The sequence below is a fragment of the Lutjanus erythropterus genome, chromosome 22, assembly GCF_056507025.1.
Source record: "Lutjanus erythropterus isolate fLutEry1 chromosome 22, fLutEry1.hap2, whole genome shotgun sequence".
NCBI lineage: Eukaryota > Metazoa > Chordata > Actinopteri > Lutjaniformes > Lutjanidae > Lutjanus > Lutjanus erythropterus.
The window spans coordinates 2,963,605-2,984,650 of NC_139338.1; the positions used below are offsets into that span (position 1 = coordinate 2,963,605).

Consider the following 21,046-nt stretch of genomic DNA (forward strand, 5'->3'; position numbering starts at 1 on the left):
GGACTGGTGACACTGCTGTCAGTCTTCAAATGAGCCCACGTCCATATTAAATAAACAGTTGTGATTGGTCCGAAGACATCCTGGACAGGTGGAAATCTGTCTGAATAGAAGGGTGGGGGCATGTGTATCTGCCAGAGCAAATGAAACATGAGCTCGTAGATTCGTCTGGATCCCAGGCTAACTGGTTCCTACTTAAGATGTAAATGTTTAAAAAACACTACACACATATATATAGCTTCATTTAAAACACACACAAAAAAATCCCAAAACAAAAACAAAACTGATGTCCTTGAACAGCTGGCCAATGAAGTTTTTATCAAACATCATTCAAACAAAAGGAAATAGTGCTTTTGTAGGGGACTATTTTCAGCAGTGGAGGGAATGAGTCAAAATAAACTTGATGGTAATGAAGGAAACTGTCAGCCAGTGTAACAGTGCGGCTCACTGATGTGTTTTAATTGTTTTTGGACAACAAAGCAGCGCCGTGGCACCGAGGAAGAAGATACATCAGGCTGTGATTCACACGTAATAATTAGTGAGATGCATTCATTCTGGATTTGGGTCTGAAAGTAGGATAATAAATTATAGAACAACCAACCAACTCAGTCTCTTTCCTTGGGTCCTGTCTACACCGTTCTATCTAATATAGATGAAAAAGAAAAAAGTAAAATGCCAAAGTTTGTATTTTGACAAAACTTTAAGACATGATTCAAGTTTCAACCCTGTCTTAGCAAAAAATAATGAATAAAAAAAAAGCAGAAATCCTGATGTACCATATGTAAACATTTATAATTGGCTAGTCATTTAATATGCCATCTGTTAAATCACAGATATAGTTCATGTTCAATAATATTTAATGATGCAAAATGAAACACTGGATGGATAAAGCATAATTTTGATGATTTTATGGGAATTTCTGGTTTGATAGAGGTACTTCATTCGTTTAAATGTAATATAACACATGAGTTAACATCAGTGTGGTGTCACATTAGGCAAAAAGGACAATTTCTGTCTCTACTCCCTGTGCAGTTTGATGTTGTTTTCCCATTTAATCCAGACATTGTCCAACTATACTCTGCATACACTGCCTGGCCTGTGTAAAGTCTTCTCCTGCACATCCCATAGATTCTCAGTGGGGTTCAGGTCTGGACTCTGTGGTGGACAATCCATGTGTGAAAATGATGTCTCATGCTCCCTGAAACATTTGTTCACTATTTGGGCCCCATGAATTCTGACATTGTCATCTTGGAAGATGTCCGTGTCATCAGAGAAGAAAAAAATCCATTGATGTAAAAACCTGCTCATTCAGTATATTCAGGTAGTGAGCTGATCTCATAACGTTGCTGAACCTCGACCTGAGCAACTGAAACAACCCCACGCACTAGGCATGATGGGAGCATCTGCCCCTCTTCTTACCCTGATGCTTCCATCACTCTGGAACAGGATAAATCTGGACTCATCAGACCACATGACCTTTTTCCATTGTTTCACAGTCCAATCTTTATGCTCCCTCACAAACTGAAGCCTTTTTTTTCTGATCAGCTTCACTGATAAGTGGTTTTCTTAAGTCTACTCAGCTGTTTAGTCCCAATCCCTTGACTTCTCTTCACATTGTGTGTTTGGAAATGTTCTTACTTTGACTATTAAACATAGCTGTGAGTTCTACTGTTGATTTTTTATGATTTGATTTCACCAAACATTTTAGTGATCTCTGACCACCATCATTCAAGATTTTTTTCTGACCTCATTTCTTCCTGGAAGATGATGGTTCATCACTATCCTTCCAGGTTTTAATAATGTGTTGGACAGTTCTTAACCCAGTTTTAGTAGTTTCATCACCTTAGTTGTTTTCTTTGCTTGATGCAGGTCAATAATTTGACTCTTCTGAAACAGAGTAACATCTTTTCCACGACCTCAGGATATGTCTTCTAACATGGTTATTTAAGAAATGAGAAGCTGATCACTGCATCAGTTAGGCTTCAATAACTTGTTACCAGCTGAAACATATTAATCACTGGAGTCATTATCCAATGGAAAGATCTTACCTGTTTGCTTAGTTAAATCCATGTGGAGACTTTTTTATGGTCAGGCAGTGTATTTCTCTGTTTAAAAAAGGCAGATTGGCCACTTTAGCATAGTTGTTGTTAGGAGTGGAATTAACTAATTACAAATACTCAACTTACTGTAATTAAGTAGTTTTTTGGGGGTACTTTCATGAGTAGATTTTCAAGTCTGTACTTTTAAAACAAAAAACAAAACAAAAAAGTACTGCAGCACATGTTTGGAGTAAGGTTTTGAATCATTCATTAATCATTAATCATTAATTGATTAATCACAGTTAAAAATGTAACAAATTAAAATTGTATTCATGGATATTTAATCAATCTTCATGGTTGTAATTGCACCTCATTTTACATTGTTTTGTGTGGTGGAGCCACTGTTAAGTATATTTTTAACATCAGTACTTTTGCTTGTAATTGAGTAATATTTTAGCAATGTAACAGTACTTGTACTTGAGCACAGATTGTCAGTACTCTTTACACCACTGGTTGTAGTTAAGAACTCAGCATTTCTGTTTATAACAATATATAAATATATATTTTAGTGTCATGATGCACATTTTAGCCATAATTCTTGTCTTATTTCTTATTTTCTTCTTATTTTGTTTTCTTATTTTCTATATCATTTTCTATTTTTCTGTAGTGTATGTACAAGGCATGATGATTGATAAATCCGGCATTAGTTTGATTAATCAATATTTAATTGATCTACTATCATATAAATATGTTAAATATGTAGCTCTTTTTATGTTTCATAGGCTACACTCTTAGAAATAACGGTTCCAGGAGGGTTTTTCTCTCTTCTTGCTATATTTTCTCTGTATATTTTGTAGTAAATTGTTCATATTTTACACACCTGTTTTCTATTTTCTTATAACTGCTCTATTCTTTATATTTTTCTGTTCTTTAATGGTAGCATGGTTTGTGTTTGTGTGTTTGTGTGTCTGTGTGTGCGTCCACAGGCGGAACCCTCTACATTTCCATTTCATCACAGACTCCATCGCTCAGCAGATCCTGTCCTCTCTGTTCCATACCTGGATGGTTCCTGCCGTCAGGGTCGACTTCTATGACGCAGATGAGCTGAAGGTGAAGAACACAACTCCTCCTCACCTCACTAACTCCCAGCTTGCCCTAGAAATACTTCAAACTGCACTCACTATCCTGCTATATGGTGCTTAATGATGTGACTGCCCCCCTCTTTTATTCTATGGAAACGCTCTGAGCTCTGTGAAGCATCTTTAAGATGCTGTTTTATAAACAGTACGTTTTTAGAATTCACTTAAATTTCACAGCAAATGATCCGACCCTGCTCTGCTGTTTCAGTCGGAGGTGTCGTGGATCCCCAACAAACATTACTCTGGAATCTACGGCCTGATGAAGCTGGTGCTCACTAAGACGCTGCCACCCGACCTGCAGAGAGTCATCGTCCTGGACACAGACATCACGTTCGCCACAGACATCGCTGAACTCTGGGCTGTCTTCCACAAGTTTAAAGGTAACACAGTTCCCATTGTTAAACTCTGCAACTTCACTCTATGTACATGAATATTTTAGGCCATGACCTGTGTGGCTTTGTTATTATTTAAGGTGTAGTTGTATGATGTACTTTCCACAGTTAGTGTAATACCTGCAGCAGATGGTGGTCGACACCCCCAGTTTGGAGAGGCAGCAGGAGTAATGATGCAGGAAGCTATGCGATGTACTACTGTGAACAGGGTCAGCAGCAAACATATTTCAGACACCTAATAAATGGGTATCAGTCTAAATGTACTATAGAATAGAATAGAATAGAATATTTTCACCAAGCCAAAGATCACACTCTCCAAGCCAGCCAAACTCCATAGACAAAATCAGTAATTTTACCTTGCAGATCACAGGAGTTGCTGTTCCACTGTTGCCCTGATCTGTTAATTTGTTTGTGTCATTGTGTGACTTCAGTGTTTTAAAAGTTTTGTGAAGATTCACTAAAGTCACACAATAACAAAAACTAACAGAATGAGGCAGCTGCAGACCAGCAACTCTTGTGTCTGCTAGTTAAATACCAGATTTTTCCTGTGGAGTTTGGTTTGCTTGGAGAGAACAATATTTGGCTTATTTAACAGTGGTTCCCTGTCATAAAAGTCTGTCTGGCAGCAAGGTAAAGTGGGGAAAATACTCTAAATATAGCATAGACTTAAACTGATATAGATTTTCTACAGCAGTATATCGCTTAGCTTCCTACACCAGTAGTCCTGCTGCCTCTCCATACTGCAGACATGTTGACCTCCATCTACTGTAGATAATACACTGGCTATGAACCTCATATAAACCCGCTTCAAATAATCTGAACTATCCCTTTAAGCAAATTAGAATTTTTACTTGCCCATAAAACCTTAGGTTGAACTTGTGGAAAGCATCTGTAGATCTTTGCAGCAGACTTAACCCCACGTCATTTGTCATATTTTTGTATATTGTATTTTATAGACCAATGAAGGACTCTACTCATGGGAAATAAGAACAAGAGAATGTTAGTGTTATTCTGAGTTACAGCCCTGTAGGTTTGACAGATTTCCTCCATCATTGCCTGGTGACAGCAGCACAGACTCAGAGTGAAGGTCTGTCACAGCAGATTTCTGTCCAGAGGCGGGCCTGTCGATCTTTTCTAATCTTTTCTCTCCCCACACGTTCTCCAACAATGGCTGAGTCATCACTCATGTGGAGAAAATCACTACCATGACTCATCATGGGCGATTGTTCTCGTTGAATCAATACAAGGTTGAGATCAGCTGGGTAGAAGCTGTGTGTCACACAGGTGGTGTTCCTGTCAGGGGCCTGGAGGAGTACTTCTCCATCTTTTCATCAACTACACATGTGTGCTGCAAATAAAACTTTATAATACATCCTGCAGGTGATAATTGTTGCTGTCCAAGTTTGCATTAAATTGTAGTTTATCCTTAGATCAAGATTCAATTTTGAACATTGTTTTAAATAGCCCAAATGTTCCATGTTGATTAGTAAACTTAAAGAGAATAGTTTGACATTTTGGGTAATATGCTTACCAAAAATTAAAGCACTAACAGCTAGAAGGGCACTCACAGAGCACAGACCTCCACTGAGGCCAAATGCCCTGACTCACAATGTTAACAAAAATGAAAAATAATTAGAATTTCTCCGTGTTTCAGATTTAATGTGTTCTTTCTTGGCCTCTGCTGACAAACAGACAAACAAACAGCACTAAAAAAACATAACCTCCTTGCCAGAGGTACAAGGTAACAGCATTAAAGTACAATGTTTAAAATGTTTACTTCTTTAAAAATGAGAACACTGTTCTTGAACGGTGACCTCGGTGGGCTTTATGTGTGTGATAAAAGGCTGATTAGTTTCTTTTTTTAAATGAAATCAGTACCTTCTATGAATGTTAAAGCTTTATGATCATTCCACAGAGGAGATATGAAGTGCTAAAAAGTTTTTTGTGATCTTTTTTTTTTATTATTATTTATGTATTAGGAACCAGCAACACAAATTGCAACATACTCATCCATTGTTAATCACAACAGCACAATCTTACAGGACCATACATGCATTAAAAAACGCCCAATGTGTGCAGCACAGCAAACAAAACTGAGAAACAAATGAAAGGGAACAGACGGAAAAAGAGGGAAAGAGAAGAAAAACAGGGACAGAGACCACCCATTCCAGCTGAAACTCAAGCTACAATATTTTTTAGGGCATCTCTAGTGTTTCCTCATTTGCCCCCTGTACTCCAGCCATCGAAAGCCCTAGGTACATGATATCTAGATATGCTTAAAGCCACATGCAAAGGGAGAGGACGTGGGGAGGCTTCCAGCAGGTAGTTACCAACTTATTTTGCTGCTGTAAGCCCGGCTAATAACGCTTGCTTTTTGACCAGTGTCACGTCTGTCTTAGTTAGATCATTCGAAGTGATTGTAGTGAGCAAGTGAGGAACGTTAATTTCAAAGAAGAGAGAGAGATTAGAGGTATCCACTGGAGGGCATCCCCAGAACATTAGAAAATAAGAACATGAGGCCTTCACTGGCCACAAAGAGCAGGAAGGGTCACTAATCATTTTCATTGAGCAGAGCTTCCTCACGGTCAAATATGTTCTGTGAATAAACTTAGAATGTATTTGCTGGTGATCAGGGTTTCTGGAAGATAAGACCAGACTCTGTCCCAGTCAGAGGCTGGGTCCAAATCAGGAACAACAGTTCTCCACATATAATGCAATGCCAGGAGTCTATATGCTTGCTGTAACATAAATCAATAGAGTTTGGAAACCAGACCACTTATGCCTGAAGTGCTAAAAAGTTATGTGACATGTGCAATTGTTAATTGTTGAGTTGCAGCAATTAGTCAAATAATCTATTAGTTGCTAACTATTAGTTGAATTAATTGGAAATTAAGACAAATTGTTCAAACACTCTGATTTCAGCTTCTCAAATGTTAATATTTTCTGGTTTCTCTACTCCTCTCTGACAGTAAACTGAATGTCTTTGAGTTGTGGACAAAACAAATGTTTGAGGACGCCATCTTGGACTTTTAAAACGGTAACATTTTTCACCGCGTTCCGATATCACAATTGATTCATTGAGACAATAATATGATAATAATTATGAGTTGTTTAGCATTATGAGAAAGATGTGAAGGCCTCTCCAAAGCATTCGGTTGGGCAGTTCTTCTTCTAGGAGGGCACCTTGACACATTGATCAAGCTGCTGAGGAGGAGACACAAATGTGGCATAAGGTTCTAATAATGGCTGAATCTGTAATAATGGAATAATCACAAATGTTCTATACAGTACACACTGGCTTGTAGATGTCTATGAGCTGAGTAACACAGTAATGCACTTCTACTGTTGGTTACCTTTTTTTTTTACCGTGTTCCATGCATGATGAATACAGGTTGCAATGATTGCAGCACCAATAGAAGAACATTGATGTACAGCAATGGTTCCCAAACTTTTTGTGGCATGTCCCCTATTGGAAGCTGACAAATGTCCCTCATTTGGGAACCACCGCTGTACAGAATGGAGTGAATAAAGTTACATAAATGATACAGTTCATTATCATTACCAGTCAACACGACACTGATCCCATTCAGAATAAAGGCCCAATAACAGCTTACAGTTGGCAAAATGATATTGATTGTTTTTAATTCCAAGTTCTCATGAACTTGTGGGGCACATAGACCCATTCAGTGGGCCTGTTCTGCCCCCAGGCTGTATTTTGCCCAGCTCTAAAGGTTTCCAGTGAACAAGGTTGTTAGATGTGTCATTTCATGTTTTTTGTAGTCTCGACAGGATGAATGAACCTGATACAAAAGGGGATGACAGCACAGTCACTGGGACAGTCCCTCCTCAAAAGCTTTAATGGAGGCTGGTGTCAAAGTTTTTGTGTGAAAATCCTGACTACTTTCACACATCTGCACACCAGGCTGATACATATATATTACACAACTGTTACACAACTATTGACACTTTTCATGAACAGCCAGGTGCAACACTATGAATGCCTTCCAGGAGAGACTGTCTGAATATGTGCGATATGATGTCTCACTCCTCTTTATTACTGCTGGCTTTTCGTTAACAGCTACAAACACTTTTACCTTCCAACATGGTCAAACAGCAACACACTGTATGTGTGTTCGAGCATAAACGGATTCTGATTGAAAAAGGGGTTTAGACAATCAGACAAACCCTTCTTTTGAGCACAGTAAGATCTTAACGCTATGTGAGAGGACAGGCAGGAAGTGCAGAGATAGGACAAAAAGTCCTGTGAAGACATCCCTGGAAGGTGGGGAACAGAGGAGAACGTAAAGATCGAAAAGGCACGTAGGCAGGAAGAGGGAAGGAGGTGGTGGTGAGTCACTTCAAAGATTTATGGGTAGTGCTGTCCTATAGTGCAGTGCAGCTAGCAGGGGTTTGGATCAATCTTAATTAGCAGTTGACTCCAATGCAGCACCTCTGCCACCCGCTCCCTCTGCTGTCCAGTCTGGCTGAACTGTTTAGCCCCATTATGTTTAAAGCATTCCAACAGTCCTCTAAGACACACTCCATAAACGTTACTCTCAGACTTAAGTTTCTTTAAATTACCAGCTGATACGCACTCTTATAAAGATGATTAAGAGCTGATACAGCGCCATGATTCAGTCAGCAGCTCTTATTTTATCTGCTCATTAACTTTATTAATCTCATGCAAGCCACCAGCATAGGAAGCATAATAAGATTTTAATTTATTCAAAGAAATCATGTATCAATGATTTTACATGCAGTAACTACATACTACTCTACCCCAGGCAACCAAAATACAGTATATCCTGTGTGTAGGATTTAGTGGCATCTACTGGTGAGACTGCCGATTGCAGCTAGCTGATTACTGCTTGACTTGCTTTCACCTTCCAAGTGTGTAGGAAAACTACAGTTCCCACAAAGAGAAAAGGCTCTCTCTCGAGTCAGTGTTTGGTTTGTCCACTCTGGGTTACTGTAGAAACATTGAGGTGCAACATGGCAGACTCTGTGGAGGAGGAGAAGCATCCTCTGTAGATATAACAGACTCATTCTAAGGTAACCAAAACACAACAATTCTTATTTATAGGTGATTATACACTAATGAAAACATACTTATGAATATCATATTCCTGCCAGAAAATCCCCCTAAATTTGACACAATGGACCTTACTGATCACTAGGACTGTCTTTTATTCTGAAATTAAAGGTGGTATTTAAATAATGGCCTGGTCTCAAATAATAGGGCCAGCGCTACCATATAAATGTCAGTTCCTAATGAAATCCAGGTACTATAATCATTGTGATTGGCCGCAGCAACATGACATCAGGTTGCATTTCTCCAAAAGCTGATTGTCTTTGAGGTTTTCACTTCAGGGCTGCTGTGTTTTTTATTGCCACAAATGCTCTACCTCCACTCAAATGAATGGGAGGTCTGATTTGGTCTGAAAAGACTTTATAGAGACTGATATCTTAGTTAGATCTAGGTGTATTTTTGTTAAACCCTTTAAGTATAGCTGAAAAATATTAAAAAATAAATAAGCACACCCACCTAAAACTGCAGCAGAATTGGAACACATTGTCACAGTTGTATCTGCAGTGGATGCTGCCACCATTTATACTCAAAAATCTGGATGCAACATTTTTCATGAGTCGTAGTAAAAGATCCCAGAATTCAGAAGACACTCTGAAATGCGTCATTGACCTTGAAAAACACACTTATTAGGCACTAAATTGTGCCTATTTCACAAAGGGCTATAGAGGCTAAATTTTTTCCCAGGAAGGCAAAGCCATAGTACCTGTTGCCTTGTTTGATTGGATTGTTTAGGTTACGGCATGAGGAGTTATTGAGTAGTGTTAGACAAGGAAGGGTGAGCCAATCAGAGGCAGAGTTGGACAGGTCATGACTTTGCCCTCCTGGGCAAAAATGTGGTATCTGTGGATCAATGTGAAATAACCTCAGTTCAGTGCTCAAGATCAAACATCACATTTTAAAGTATGAGCAGACCAAGACATAGCTGTGTCATAATCCTGCTGTTTAATCAGCATCTCTCCATGCCCCACCTGTCAGGTGGATGGATTATCTTGGCAAATAAGAAGCACTCATTTATAAACAAAATTTTAGAGAAATAAACTTTTTGTATGCACTGAAGAAGTCTGAGATCTTTTACTTCAACTCAGGAAAAATTGGAGCAAAAAAAAAAAAAAAGTGTTGTGTTCATGTTTTTGATGAGTGCATTTTCACATCATTACAAAGCAACAGAATCCATGTGGCTTCACTGGAGTACTCTGAACTAAACATTTTTGTACCTTAGTTGGACCTCGTCTCTGCCATGTCAGTTCAGACACTTCACTATTACTGCCATCAGCTCCCTGCTACTGAGAAAGTATTTATAGCGCTGTAATGCAAACAGCAATACTGTGTGTTTTTTTGAGATGCATTGGGATTCCCTGTTAGTCAAATATTGGATTCTTCTCCAGTCTGCAGTCAGCAGCATGTCTTGATCTCTGCTGCTCAGGTAATAGTGCTGCTGTTGCAGCCTCCTGCTGGGAGCTTCTCTCGCTCCTCCTTGCTCAATTTGTCTTTCATGTACCAATGCTACTTCCTCGACTCTTCATCATCCTTTGTCTCCATCGTCCCACTCTCAAACTTTCTGTTTGGATTATATTCAAACTCTGTGAGCTTTTAAGCAGACTTTTTTTTTTCTGATCTTGAGTATATTTGGGGTTGGAAGTACCTATTTAAGCCTTGAGTTGCTGCTAAAATTCAGTGTGACCTAGGTTTTCTTCATGCATAACAGTGCTCATTTTATTCAGAACATATAGTAGGGATTTCCTCTTATGTATTGCAAGCCTGGTGGTCTACTGGAGCTAAGTTGACCCCCCACTGGTTCTAAGCATCAGGCAATTTTACTTTGAAGGGAGATATTTTTGAATATTTTCAATTCTCCAGTCAGCATTTAGCACTGACTTAATGCAGGGCCCTATGAAATATGTGTTATGGCCTTTTTTATTTCTCAGTTCCACAATTCTGACTATAATAAGTATGTTATCACAGAAACCGTAGGGCCATATCCAGTGCAATGATATTCTTTTAGCAACTGATTCTGGCCAATCAACTATTTTAATCCTTTTTGATCTTACTGCTGCTTTTGATACTGTGGATAATTTCATTAATTGAGTGCCTGAAAAGATCAGTTGGCTTCTTTGGTACTGTTGTACGTTGATTTTTATTCATATTGACAAAACAGGACTTTAAATGTTGTTGTCTTCTGCAGAATTTTTGTTTTATGGAGAACCTCAGGGGTCAATCCCAATATTTTTCTTCATTTCCGTGCTACCACTAGGACACATAATCTGTTAGCATTGGTCTCATTTTTTATGCAGATGACACACAGCTTTATTTCTCTTTCCACCCCAGCTATAGCAATGAATTAACCACCCTCAGTGTATCTGAAAACTGTTTCTCAAATAATTTCCTCCTGCCAAATACAGATAAATCCAAAGTCATTATTATGGGACCAGTCTCACAGTCACATCGCAGCACAGCTTCTCCACCAGTGTCACTTCTAGCTGCAGAATTCCTGCCATTATTTTTGATAGTAAGTAATGTTACAATAATGTTAAAAATAATGTTAAAACACTTGTCCAGTCTTACTTCATTCATTAACACAGAACCTCTGAGATCCTTTCTGTCTCCTGAAAACCTGGTAATTGTCATTCATGCTTTCATTACACCTGCTTCATTTCCCGCCCCTCGCTCTGTTCACTCCTTGCTGTGTATGTCTTTATCAGTTTAATGGTTTCATTCATTTTTATATCTTGGTGTATACTTTCCTCTTACTTGCGGTTTCTTTATCGGATTCTGTTTTTCTTCTGTTTTTTTGAAGGATTTTGTAAACGTTTTGAAAGGTGCTATAGAAATGAAATTTATTATTAGCATTTTTAGTGTTAATGCTGCCATCGGTCTCTCACTGGCCCGAGCTGGTATCAGGCTTCTGTCAAGAAAGACATGTGGCCACTGGCCCCTGTTAAAAGATACTTGCCACAGTTTTGCTAACACCTTTGCTGGAGGAAACTCTGTATAGAAGTCCCAGACGTCTCATTTCACTTGGTTTAATAACTTTATTGATGTAATTTCCATAAAGTAAATTGGCAGAACACAATATCTTGAGCAGAAAAGTTTATTCTTGACCTTGGAAATACATAAAAGTGAAGAAAAGGAAACAAAAACCACTAGCTTTTTCTGGAGCCTTGGATTTCTTGTTCACAGTCTTTATCATTGGGAAGTAGTTGAATGGTTTGTGGTAAGTGCTGACTGTGTGACTTGAAGACTCTGTTCAGATGCTCTGACAGTCCAGCAACATAAGGGAATCCCACTGGGATGATTCTGCTGGTCCCTGTTGATGTAGCAGTCTGTTGTGGCCTTAAGATGTGCTGGGATTCTCATTATCCCTCTGCAGTAAGAGTAGTAATTGTTACAATTCCACAGAGCTGAAAACAGAGCTGTAAAGGTCTGTTCAGACAGAAAGCGAAGCAAATTTTTGCATCACGTCATGCATGCAAATTTGACTGCTGGACCATTTGCACAATCTGTGTTGATTCACCCCAAACAGCAAAGGAGGCACCGACTGTGTGTGTGGACTGTGCCTGTGTGTGTGTTTGTGTTTAGCTCAGCCTCTGACTGGTCTCAGAACTAATTTCCCTCCAGTCACACTCCTTTTTCCTCTCGCCTTTGTACATTTATGAAGTAGATTCATAAAGAACACACAGTCAGACCTTTAATAACCTGCTTAGTCTGCGGTCACGACTGTGAGGAGAAGGTCCAATGAGCCAAAGCTGGCCTGCTTTGACTGCACTGATTGTTTCTGAGGCTGGAGATACAGACCTGGATGACATGCTAACATCTTATATTGTGTTTTTTTTGTTTTTTGTTTTTTTTGAGGACACGTGTGCGGACTAAAACTTTATGCACATACAACAAAATCAAACAGCCAATCTCTTCAGGGCAAAACAGAAGACCTTCAGAATCCTGTCTGACTGTTGTTCATTGTTGCTTTTTATATATACTCATATATATATTATTTTTTCACCTACTTGTATTTACATAATACATTTGTAGTTAAATGTCGATGGTCATCCTTTCAAGGTTTGTTGTCCTTGCTCTTGGCTCTATGTTTATTTCTGTGTTAGTAGTTCTACATTAAGAGCAGAAGAAGAAAACCTGAGGCAGATTCCTTGTATGTTTCCACATACGTGGCCAGTAAAGCTGATTATGATTCTGATGAGCTCTGAAACAACCGTGGACCTCAGGGGTATCAGCACATGCAGTTTTTTACATCCTGTCAAGGTTTTCCATGGATGCTTTTGAGCCAAAGGTGACAAAAGCTGGAGAACGTGCGCACACAGTTTGGTTGTACACATTTAGAGCGCCCTGCATGTAATAATAGATCACAAGCTTTATTATGATACAATATTATACAGATTCTTATGATATTTGCTGATACATCAAAGTCTACGCTACGATACACGATATTTTAACTCTACATGAATAATACTGGGTAGTTGATCCAGATTGATGTATCATTACACCCCTATCACGTCAGTGGAAAAAAAAAATCACAATTTCACTTTTTGCTTGTCAGCAGACAAAGAAACTGGAGAGAAAAAGGACAAAAGGGCCCAGAGAAATAAAATCATGAATTTCATATTCAGTGTATATCAAAGTATAAGAAAAAAAGCACTGAAATCTAACATAAAGATCTGTGTCCTATTTGTCCAGTGTAGTAATACAATTCAGTATTGACTTGGAGTCACTGGGTCACATGTCATGGAAGCTATGGTTGCTAAACTAATTATTTTCTTATCAAATATTTGTCAAAATGAACTGAAAATTAATTGCACATTAGTGATTAAATAGTTGTGTTACATGAGACCAACCTTGTATGATTCAACTTTAACTTCAATCTGAATTTTTACTAAAATTGGCAAGTCAGCATGAAGGTGTTGAAAATAACACTGGACTTTTTGGGTATTCAAGCATTAATTCATTGACGGTCTCTCAGTGAAGTGACACAAGTTTGTGCAGCACTTGTTGCTTCTGATCAGGTAGAGACAGGACGGACAGGAGGCGTCTCTACAGTAATGGTTCAGGGTTTATTACTGTAAGATCACTGTCTCACACTTTTAAATACATTTCATCAGTGGACAGAGCACATTCAGCAGGTTACAAGCACAGCAGTTTGAACAACTTTTGATCTTTTGATCAGGGAAAATATCCACGCTGACACGTTTTCTAAATGATCTGTCAGGTCCTGCTGCTCGAAGAGCGTCCACTGAGGTTCAGTGTCCAGTCCTATGCAGGCTGCGTTACCTTGATTTTGCACAAATTAGGAATGCATCATTTCCCTGTTGCCTCCACACACACAAGACATGTGCACGCTTGGTGTTAGAGCTAATTTAGTATATGTATAATATTTGACATATGCATTGTGGTCCCCTGCTGTTTATGCTTCTTGGTAGATGTCCACAGGATACTGAAGGCTTACTAAAAGGAAGTGAGGCGAGATGGGATTGAAATCCTGAGTGAGGACATCTACACTGATTCTCACACACCACAGCATCTACTGCAAAGCTTCTAGCTGTTTTCCAGTACTTTAGAAGGACAGTCATTCCTGTTTGCTGTTGGAAGCACTAATTTGTTTGTGTAAACTGGCACATGTGTCTGGACTCCCCCACTGTCTCCATGCTGGTCGGCATCTTGAGAAATGGGTAAGACAGGAAGCACTTGCTATGAGGACTCCAAAGCAGTTGCTGATAAAAGGCTCAATAGTTTTGGTGTGGAAAAAACCCTTTAAGCCTACGTTTTTTGTTATTTTCAGTAAAGGTGGCATCCAAAAATACAAAGGCAGCCTGTCTGTGAGTTAGACAGGCAGGGAAAACCTGACTACATGGGATGTTTGCAGGACGCAAAGGCATTTGTAGAAAGAGTTATCGTAGGAAACTGAACTTGGTAGGGTTCTTGAAGACGTTTCACCTCTCATCCAAGAACTAAACAGTACTGAAGAAGCCTCTTGGATGAGAGGTGAAATGTCCTCGAGAATCCTACATAGTCCAGTTGCCTACGACAACCTGCACTATGAATGCCATGACCTGGATGACCGAGAATCTTCACAGACATGATGCAGAGGCATCTTCACCTGCAGCAGAGATCAAAAAGTTCCCATCATGCTTTTCCACTCTGTTAATGCACTTGTGGGCGGTGTAGTCCACACTGTTAGAGATTTATCTTGTTGTCCACAAAGATGCTCAAGGACATGAGCAGCTGACAAAATTTAGATCACACAGACCTTTGTGGCTACACAGATGTTGAAAGTATAATTTTCCTGTTACCTTTTTGCCTCTTTCATTCTCTAACTAACTAATGTACATGAATTGAGCCTAATGGGGCATTCCAAGGTCCTCTTATCATAAATTATTTATTTCTCACAACCTTAGATAGTTGTGTCCCTGAACCGCCAGAGTTCTCTCAGTTATTACCACATCAAATACCCTCAGGTTGGTTCAGTCGTGGGTCATTGCCGCCCCACCAGCTGTTATTGACCATCAGAGTGAAGGAGTGTCTGGAATCTAAAAGCCAGCTGAAGTACTGTATCAGTGTGATAAGATGCTTATTCTTTACCAACACACACACTTATTATTTTGACAATATATTGTCCTTATCTATGTGTATACAATGAGAAAAAATGTCTTGAGAACAAACACTTAAACAGCACTTATTCATATCAGTCCATCAGTGCAACAACAGTCGTGCCATACTCACCACTCTACTGCTCTGAGATTACTGTTGTCAGTCACTAATAAATTACATTTGCTATTCCATTATATTTGGCTATTTTTTTGAGTGTGGTGGAGTTGTTGGCAGTAAAACTCAACCATTCCTGTAAGCGTTTAAAATTAAAAGTCTACCGGGAAGAGGAGTTTTCATATCAGAAAATAGGGAGGCTTGTTATTATAATAAAATATGCTTTTAGAGCTGGAAACACATTCGTTTCTAACACAAGTCTGTTTCCAATGAAGACCCGAATCTCTCTGCAGTAGATAAATGCCAATATTTAAGAATTTACAGTGTGTAAAATTGGGCTACATTGTACTTCTTGAAGTATTCGACTCTGATATTCATTTATTTTGTCACTTTGTTGTGACAAAAAAGCTCAGAAAAATAGGCCAGTAAGGTCTGGGCTTAGAGCCACAACACCCTAAAAACCTTAATAAAAAACCACTGTTATCACTTGTATATTTTCAGAGTTCAAAACCATCAAAAAGAAGAATCAGGCAAAGTCTGGAAAAATCACTGGAGGAGCAACAAAGTTCTGCCACACAAAGTTTATTGATCTCTCTAGGTAGAAAAATCAACAAGCTTGAGTCAAACCCAGGTTTAGACTAAAGAAAGAGGTGCAAAACACCTTGTTATATACTGTTTAGGAGGCTCTAAGAGCCTCCTCCCACTTTGAACATTTTGGCTCACGATCAAACATAATTGTGTATTAAATTTTACCTTATGGGATCATAATGTCATTCATTTTCTAGCAAATTGCTGCTTCCCTTAGGTTCGCATGCATTAATCTTATATTTTTTAAAAAATAGTTAAATGACAATACAGGTTAATGCATTACATGAAAAGAACAGCTGGTCTGGCTTTTACTGACTTTTAATCCGTGTGGTAAACACAAGGTGTGGGAAAGTACCTACATGGTCCTTTGCCTCATCATCCTTCTGGATGGGCATCATGATCTACCTTAGAATGGAATGTTGCCTTTGGATGGAGTGAGTCTGGTGCTTGAAAATTATATCACTACAGTGGATAGAGTGAACTTGATGATAGAAAATTATACCACTACAACTTTCAGATCGTTTTCTTGAGGTTTCCTGGATGTGTCGTGTCATCTTGACTAAGGATGATAACAGTTAATTGATGACGAGGAAATTTAATTGATCTTCTTGCATTGATTATTTTTATGACCGTGCTACACATATTTTTGGATGTACGTGTACATGTCTCTAATGTGTAAGCTGTGAGGTTTGTCCAAAACCCAACAGCTCTTCATTTACTGTCATAAATGACCAAAAAAAGCAGTAAATCCTCACATTTAAGAAGCTGATGCCAGCAAATATTTGAAAGTTTTGCTCGAAAAAGACTGAAAAGATTTATCCATTAAAATAGGTGGCAACTAATGTTCTTTTGATCGATTAATCAGCTAATCGAATCAGCTCTAATGTGATCAATGTTTGTTGCGGTTACATGTTTCAGACTGAATCAATTCCATTCACTGTTGAAAACCATTTGTTGGTGTTGAAAGTTTTGAAAAACAGTAAGTAAGACTTTGCTGTTCTCAAGGGCAAGATGATGATCCATGATCATAACTTAACTTTCAGCTAGTATGAGTTCAAGTTCATCATTCAGTTAAAAAAAAGACCCTTTTCTAACCACTACCCTCCTTAGTTACTGTTGCTAAGCCTGCCAAGCCTTCCATCCTCGCACTGCATTTATGCAGTTTACAGTGATAATGACAGATTTAACATTGACATTGGGAGTAATTGTCAAAACACGAGGTCTTTAAATCCTTAGACACATAAGCAAAAGCTATTCAGATTTCTAGCTGACAGCAGTGGATTTTGTTGACTAAAATAATGACTCATAAGTGTAGCTAGCTGATGTAAGCTAATGCTAACTCCTTGAGTTGGCTGAGAAGTCTCCCTGATGTTTTAATTTTTCCATCTGACATGTTTTAAAACAAAAACACTGTAAAAATGTTTATGATTTAACATTAATGCTAAAACTAGCTTACATGTCTCCAAACATTAGTCGGATGATGAAATACAGCAGGTATATCTACATGATAGATGACAGAAATTCACTCATTAACGTGGGAAAAGGAAGCGCAGGGACTTGATTAGTACAGTGGACCTTGAGACGGGTCACCCAGCCAGACCACGATCACCACAGGGAGAGAGCTGGGATAAGAGCTAAGCTAACCTGGCTTAGACCTGAGACAACGAGCCAGAGAGAGATGTATCGTTGTCTCCTCCTCAAACCTGCACATGGTTGGAGGTAAAGTTACTGCAGCTAGTAAGCTAGACACCACCGTCCAGACTCATGAAATGAACATCTCTCTTCTCAGAGCCTCCTGCAAACCTTCAACATGTAGAGAAATGAAAAGCTTGACAGCTCTAGTTACAGGTGCTAAGCTATGATTGGACAGTTGCTTTTTGGGGGTGGGGCTTAGTGAAGGGTCAACTGTTAGTTAAGACTGATTGAGGACCAAAAACACATTTGGTATAAGCAAAATTTTTATGTTTTTTATAATAATGATTAACTGATTATTTGATTGTTAATTTTACCTGTGATCTATTAAGGAAAGTCAATAAAATTTGCAACTCTAATCTTGACTTTGGCAAGTAGAAATATGGTTTGGACTAACAAACATGCTCACAGTAAAGTGTAGGATGTATCTTATGAACAATGTTTTTTGCAGTACTTTTAAACTTCTTGTTTTGTGTGTTGGTTTTCACTGCACATTTATCTGACATGCATGTATTGGTTGGCACCAGTCGTAGGATATTGAATGTGGTCCTGCAGAACATGTTTGTCCAATCTAGTATAATCGTTGGCAGAGTGGGGCCCATATTTCACAGCTGCTTTGGTCACATTGTCCATTAATTGCTATGTCTATTGTATGGATTATTTTTCCTGCATGCCTCGAAGCCTTTTCTTTCAGCCTCTCTCTGGTGTTTTACATATGACCCTGGCAGCACTCAGGAAGGTGAAACGTTGAATGTGTGCCACTTTTCCTCCCTAAACTCTTTTTGTATGTTCTTTCTGATGGGCTCCGCAGCCTCTGAAAGACGGAGACCTACGCCATTTATCCATCCATTGTCAGAAATCACTGGTGCCTGCCTGGAATTTATTAGAGTTAACCCTCCAATTCTAATCAGCACACATTCTGGGGTTAGGTGTGGAGCCCCGGGGAAATTAGAGCTTGACTCAGGACCTCATATTTCATTTTAGCCTCATTCCCACACTTTGCCCTCCAGGGAGTACAATCCTCGACCCTTGCCACTTTGACAAATTTGAAGCCTGTGAGGGTGTGTACCAAACAGAAGGGGGCAGGCAGGTTGAGGCCAGGTGTTTAATGGAGAGGTAGGGGGAGATTGAACAGTGTGTTGTATTGCATTTGAACTCATTCATTCTTAAACATCTCTCAGGGGTTGTGTGTAGAGGCCAGGCCCATTTCTCTTCACCAGGCATTTGCTACAGAACTATGTACAGACATGCAGTACATTACATATGTCTTGGATGTGTTCACTGTGCACTTTTCAATTACCTACCTTATAAAAGTTAGATATGTACTGCTTCCAAAATACTCTAAAAACTGTATGAGGGAAAGGAACAGGTACATGCTACCTTTAGTCTGTTCAGTCGAATCTGAACTCACAGAGATGATATACAACATTTGTAGACACAGTGTGACTTATGTTTTCTGAGGATAATTTTATCCTCTGTACATCCACAGATACATTAAAAACAGGATCTGCTAATATCTAATTCAGCATACGTTAATGATGTCCAATTTTTCATAATCTTCACAAATATTAACACAACTCAAGTTGTAGCCAGAAGCAGAAACTCAGTAACTCCAACATAGCAATGTTATACTTAATGTTACCATTCCCCAACTTATGGGAACTCTATAAGAAGAGGTCTGATCTGGGGTTACCATGAAGTTCTTGATGGTACTGGAGAGGTCATGGGTGAGAATGAAGAGCAGCTCAGTCTTTTCCAGGCTGAACTTCAGATGATGTGCAGACATCCACTGAGAGATGCCATTCAGAAACACAAAGGCCTTTTTCACCAACATGGAACCACTCCCATTCCCAGTCATGTTCCACTTAACGCAACTAATTTTGAACTTTTGTTAGCATTTTCAACAAAAAATAAATTGGTTCAGAACCAGAAACTAGCCAGTATTCCTTGGGAAACAATGTATGTGTATGTGTCATGAGGGAACATGTGCATGCCAGTACCTGTAGCAACTAACTGCCACAACTTGCATCATAATTTTTACTCCTTGTTGAAGTCATTACTAAAACTTTCTGAGGATAATGATGTCCAGTTTAGACACAAATATCGACAAAACAGGGCTCAAGTTGTAGCCAACAGCTTAGCAACGTTATAATTACTGTTACCATTCCCCAATTTATGGAAGCTTTTATTCCCCAAAGAGAAGTAAGACAAAGAATAATAATAGGAGTTACAAAATGCATAAATAATGTAATGTAATCAATTATCTTGCACTATCGTGTGCCATCATTGCATTCCTCAAACAGGCACTCACATCTACTCATTAATATATTCCCTCCTTTCCCTAAACTGTTCTTTCATCCATTAGTTATTTTAACCCAAACCATTATTCCTAACTGTGAAGAAGTAGTTTTGTTCTTATTCTTAACCATGTTTTAATAGCAGTGGCAGATGAGGAAATGATCACATTGATAATTTTGAAGGCACGGCTTCTACTGATGGGGATGTCAGATCCAAGAGTGCTAATATCGCTTGTTTTTAAAGGCAGTGAGAAACTGTGTACAGCGTTTTGATGTTTAGTTATGATGACTTATTGGTTGGAAATACTACTTGGTTATGTTGGTTTGTGCTGCCCAGTTAGCATTATGCTTTTCTTTCCCAGCATGCATGCTGCAAAATGTATCCCAAATATTCTCTCTTGATTGAGAACTTTTTTTTTAAAATCTGTATTTGAGGGGTAGTTTTGCTTGGTAAGACTCTGCTTTTTTCTGGTACGCTAAGTCACAAAGTCACACCTGGAACCTGCCCAGTACAACCAGTCTGTACAGGGCTGTACAGTCTTCTGTGTTGGCCACTGACCAGCTCCACTTGAGCAGTTGGGGGGGCCTCACTGTTCTTCAAATAAAGTAGGTCACACAGCTTTCTATTTGATCACATCTAAAAGCAGAAGTATTTTCCTGTCATAGCCTCTTTGCTGCATCCCACTGCATCTGCAGTCTTTCTCCAAGAATCCTGTCTTCAGTGCATGTTTTTAGTCTTGACTTGGTGAAACACACCTGCATCTCTACTTGCAGGCGTATTGCACATAGTAAATACAAAAGAAACATATTTAGGCATTAAGGGCTTTGTGCAAGGCAGCTGTAATTATTATACAACACTGAATTTTTTAAGCTGAAGCTTTTATCCAAAGTGATTCACAACAAGTGCATTCAACCACGTGGATACCTACAAATTGCAAGAATCACTTAAGTACATCAACTTCATCAAATATGCTGAACTGCTTGAAGTGCTACTTTTTAAATGAAAAAGCTATTTTTTTGTTGTTGTTGTTGTTTCTATTATGGGCCACGGTGCTGTGTGAACAGATTAGTTTTCAGTCTGTGATGATAAATGTGAAGATCTTCT

General features: G+C 38.9%; 1 protein-coding gene across 1 annotated transcript in view; it reads left to right on the top strand.

Annotated features, from left to right (window-relative positions):
• The window catches only part of large1 (LARGE xylosyl- and glucuronyltransferase 1), a 161,834-nt gene that overhangs the window by 81,217 nt on the left and 59,571 nt on the right, over positions 1-21,046 (top strand). The window contains exons 5-6 of the mRNA XM_084710864.1: positions 3,023-3,146; positions 3,384-3,555. Coding sequence (XP_084566990.1) covers positions 3,023-3,146; positions 3,384-3,555 — 296 coding nt within the window. The remainder of the gene's footprint in view (positions 1-3,022; positions 3,147-3,383; positions 3,556-21,046) is intronic.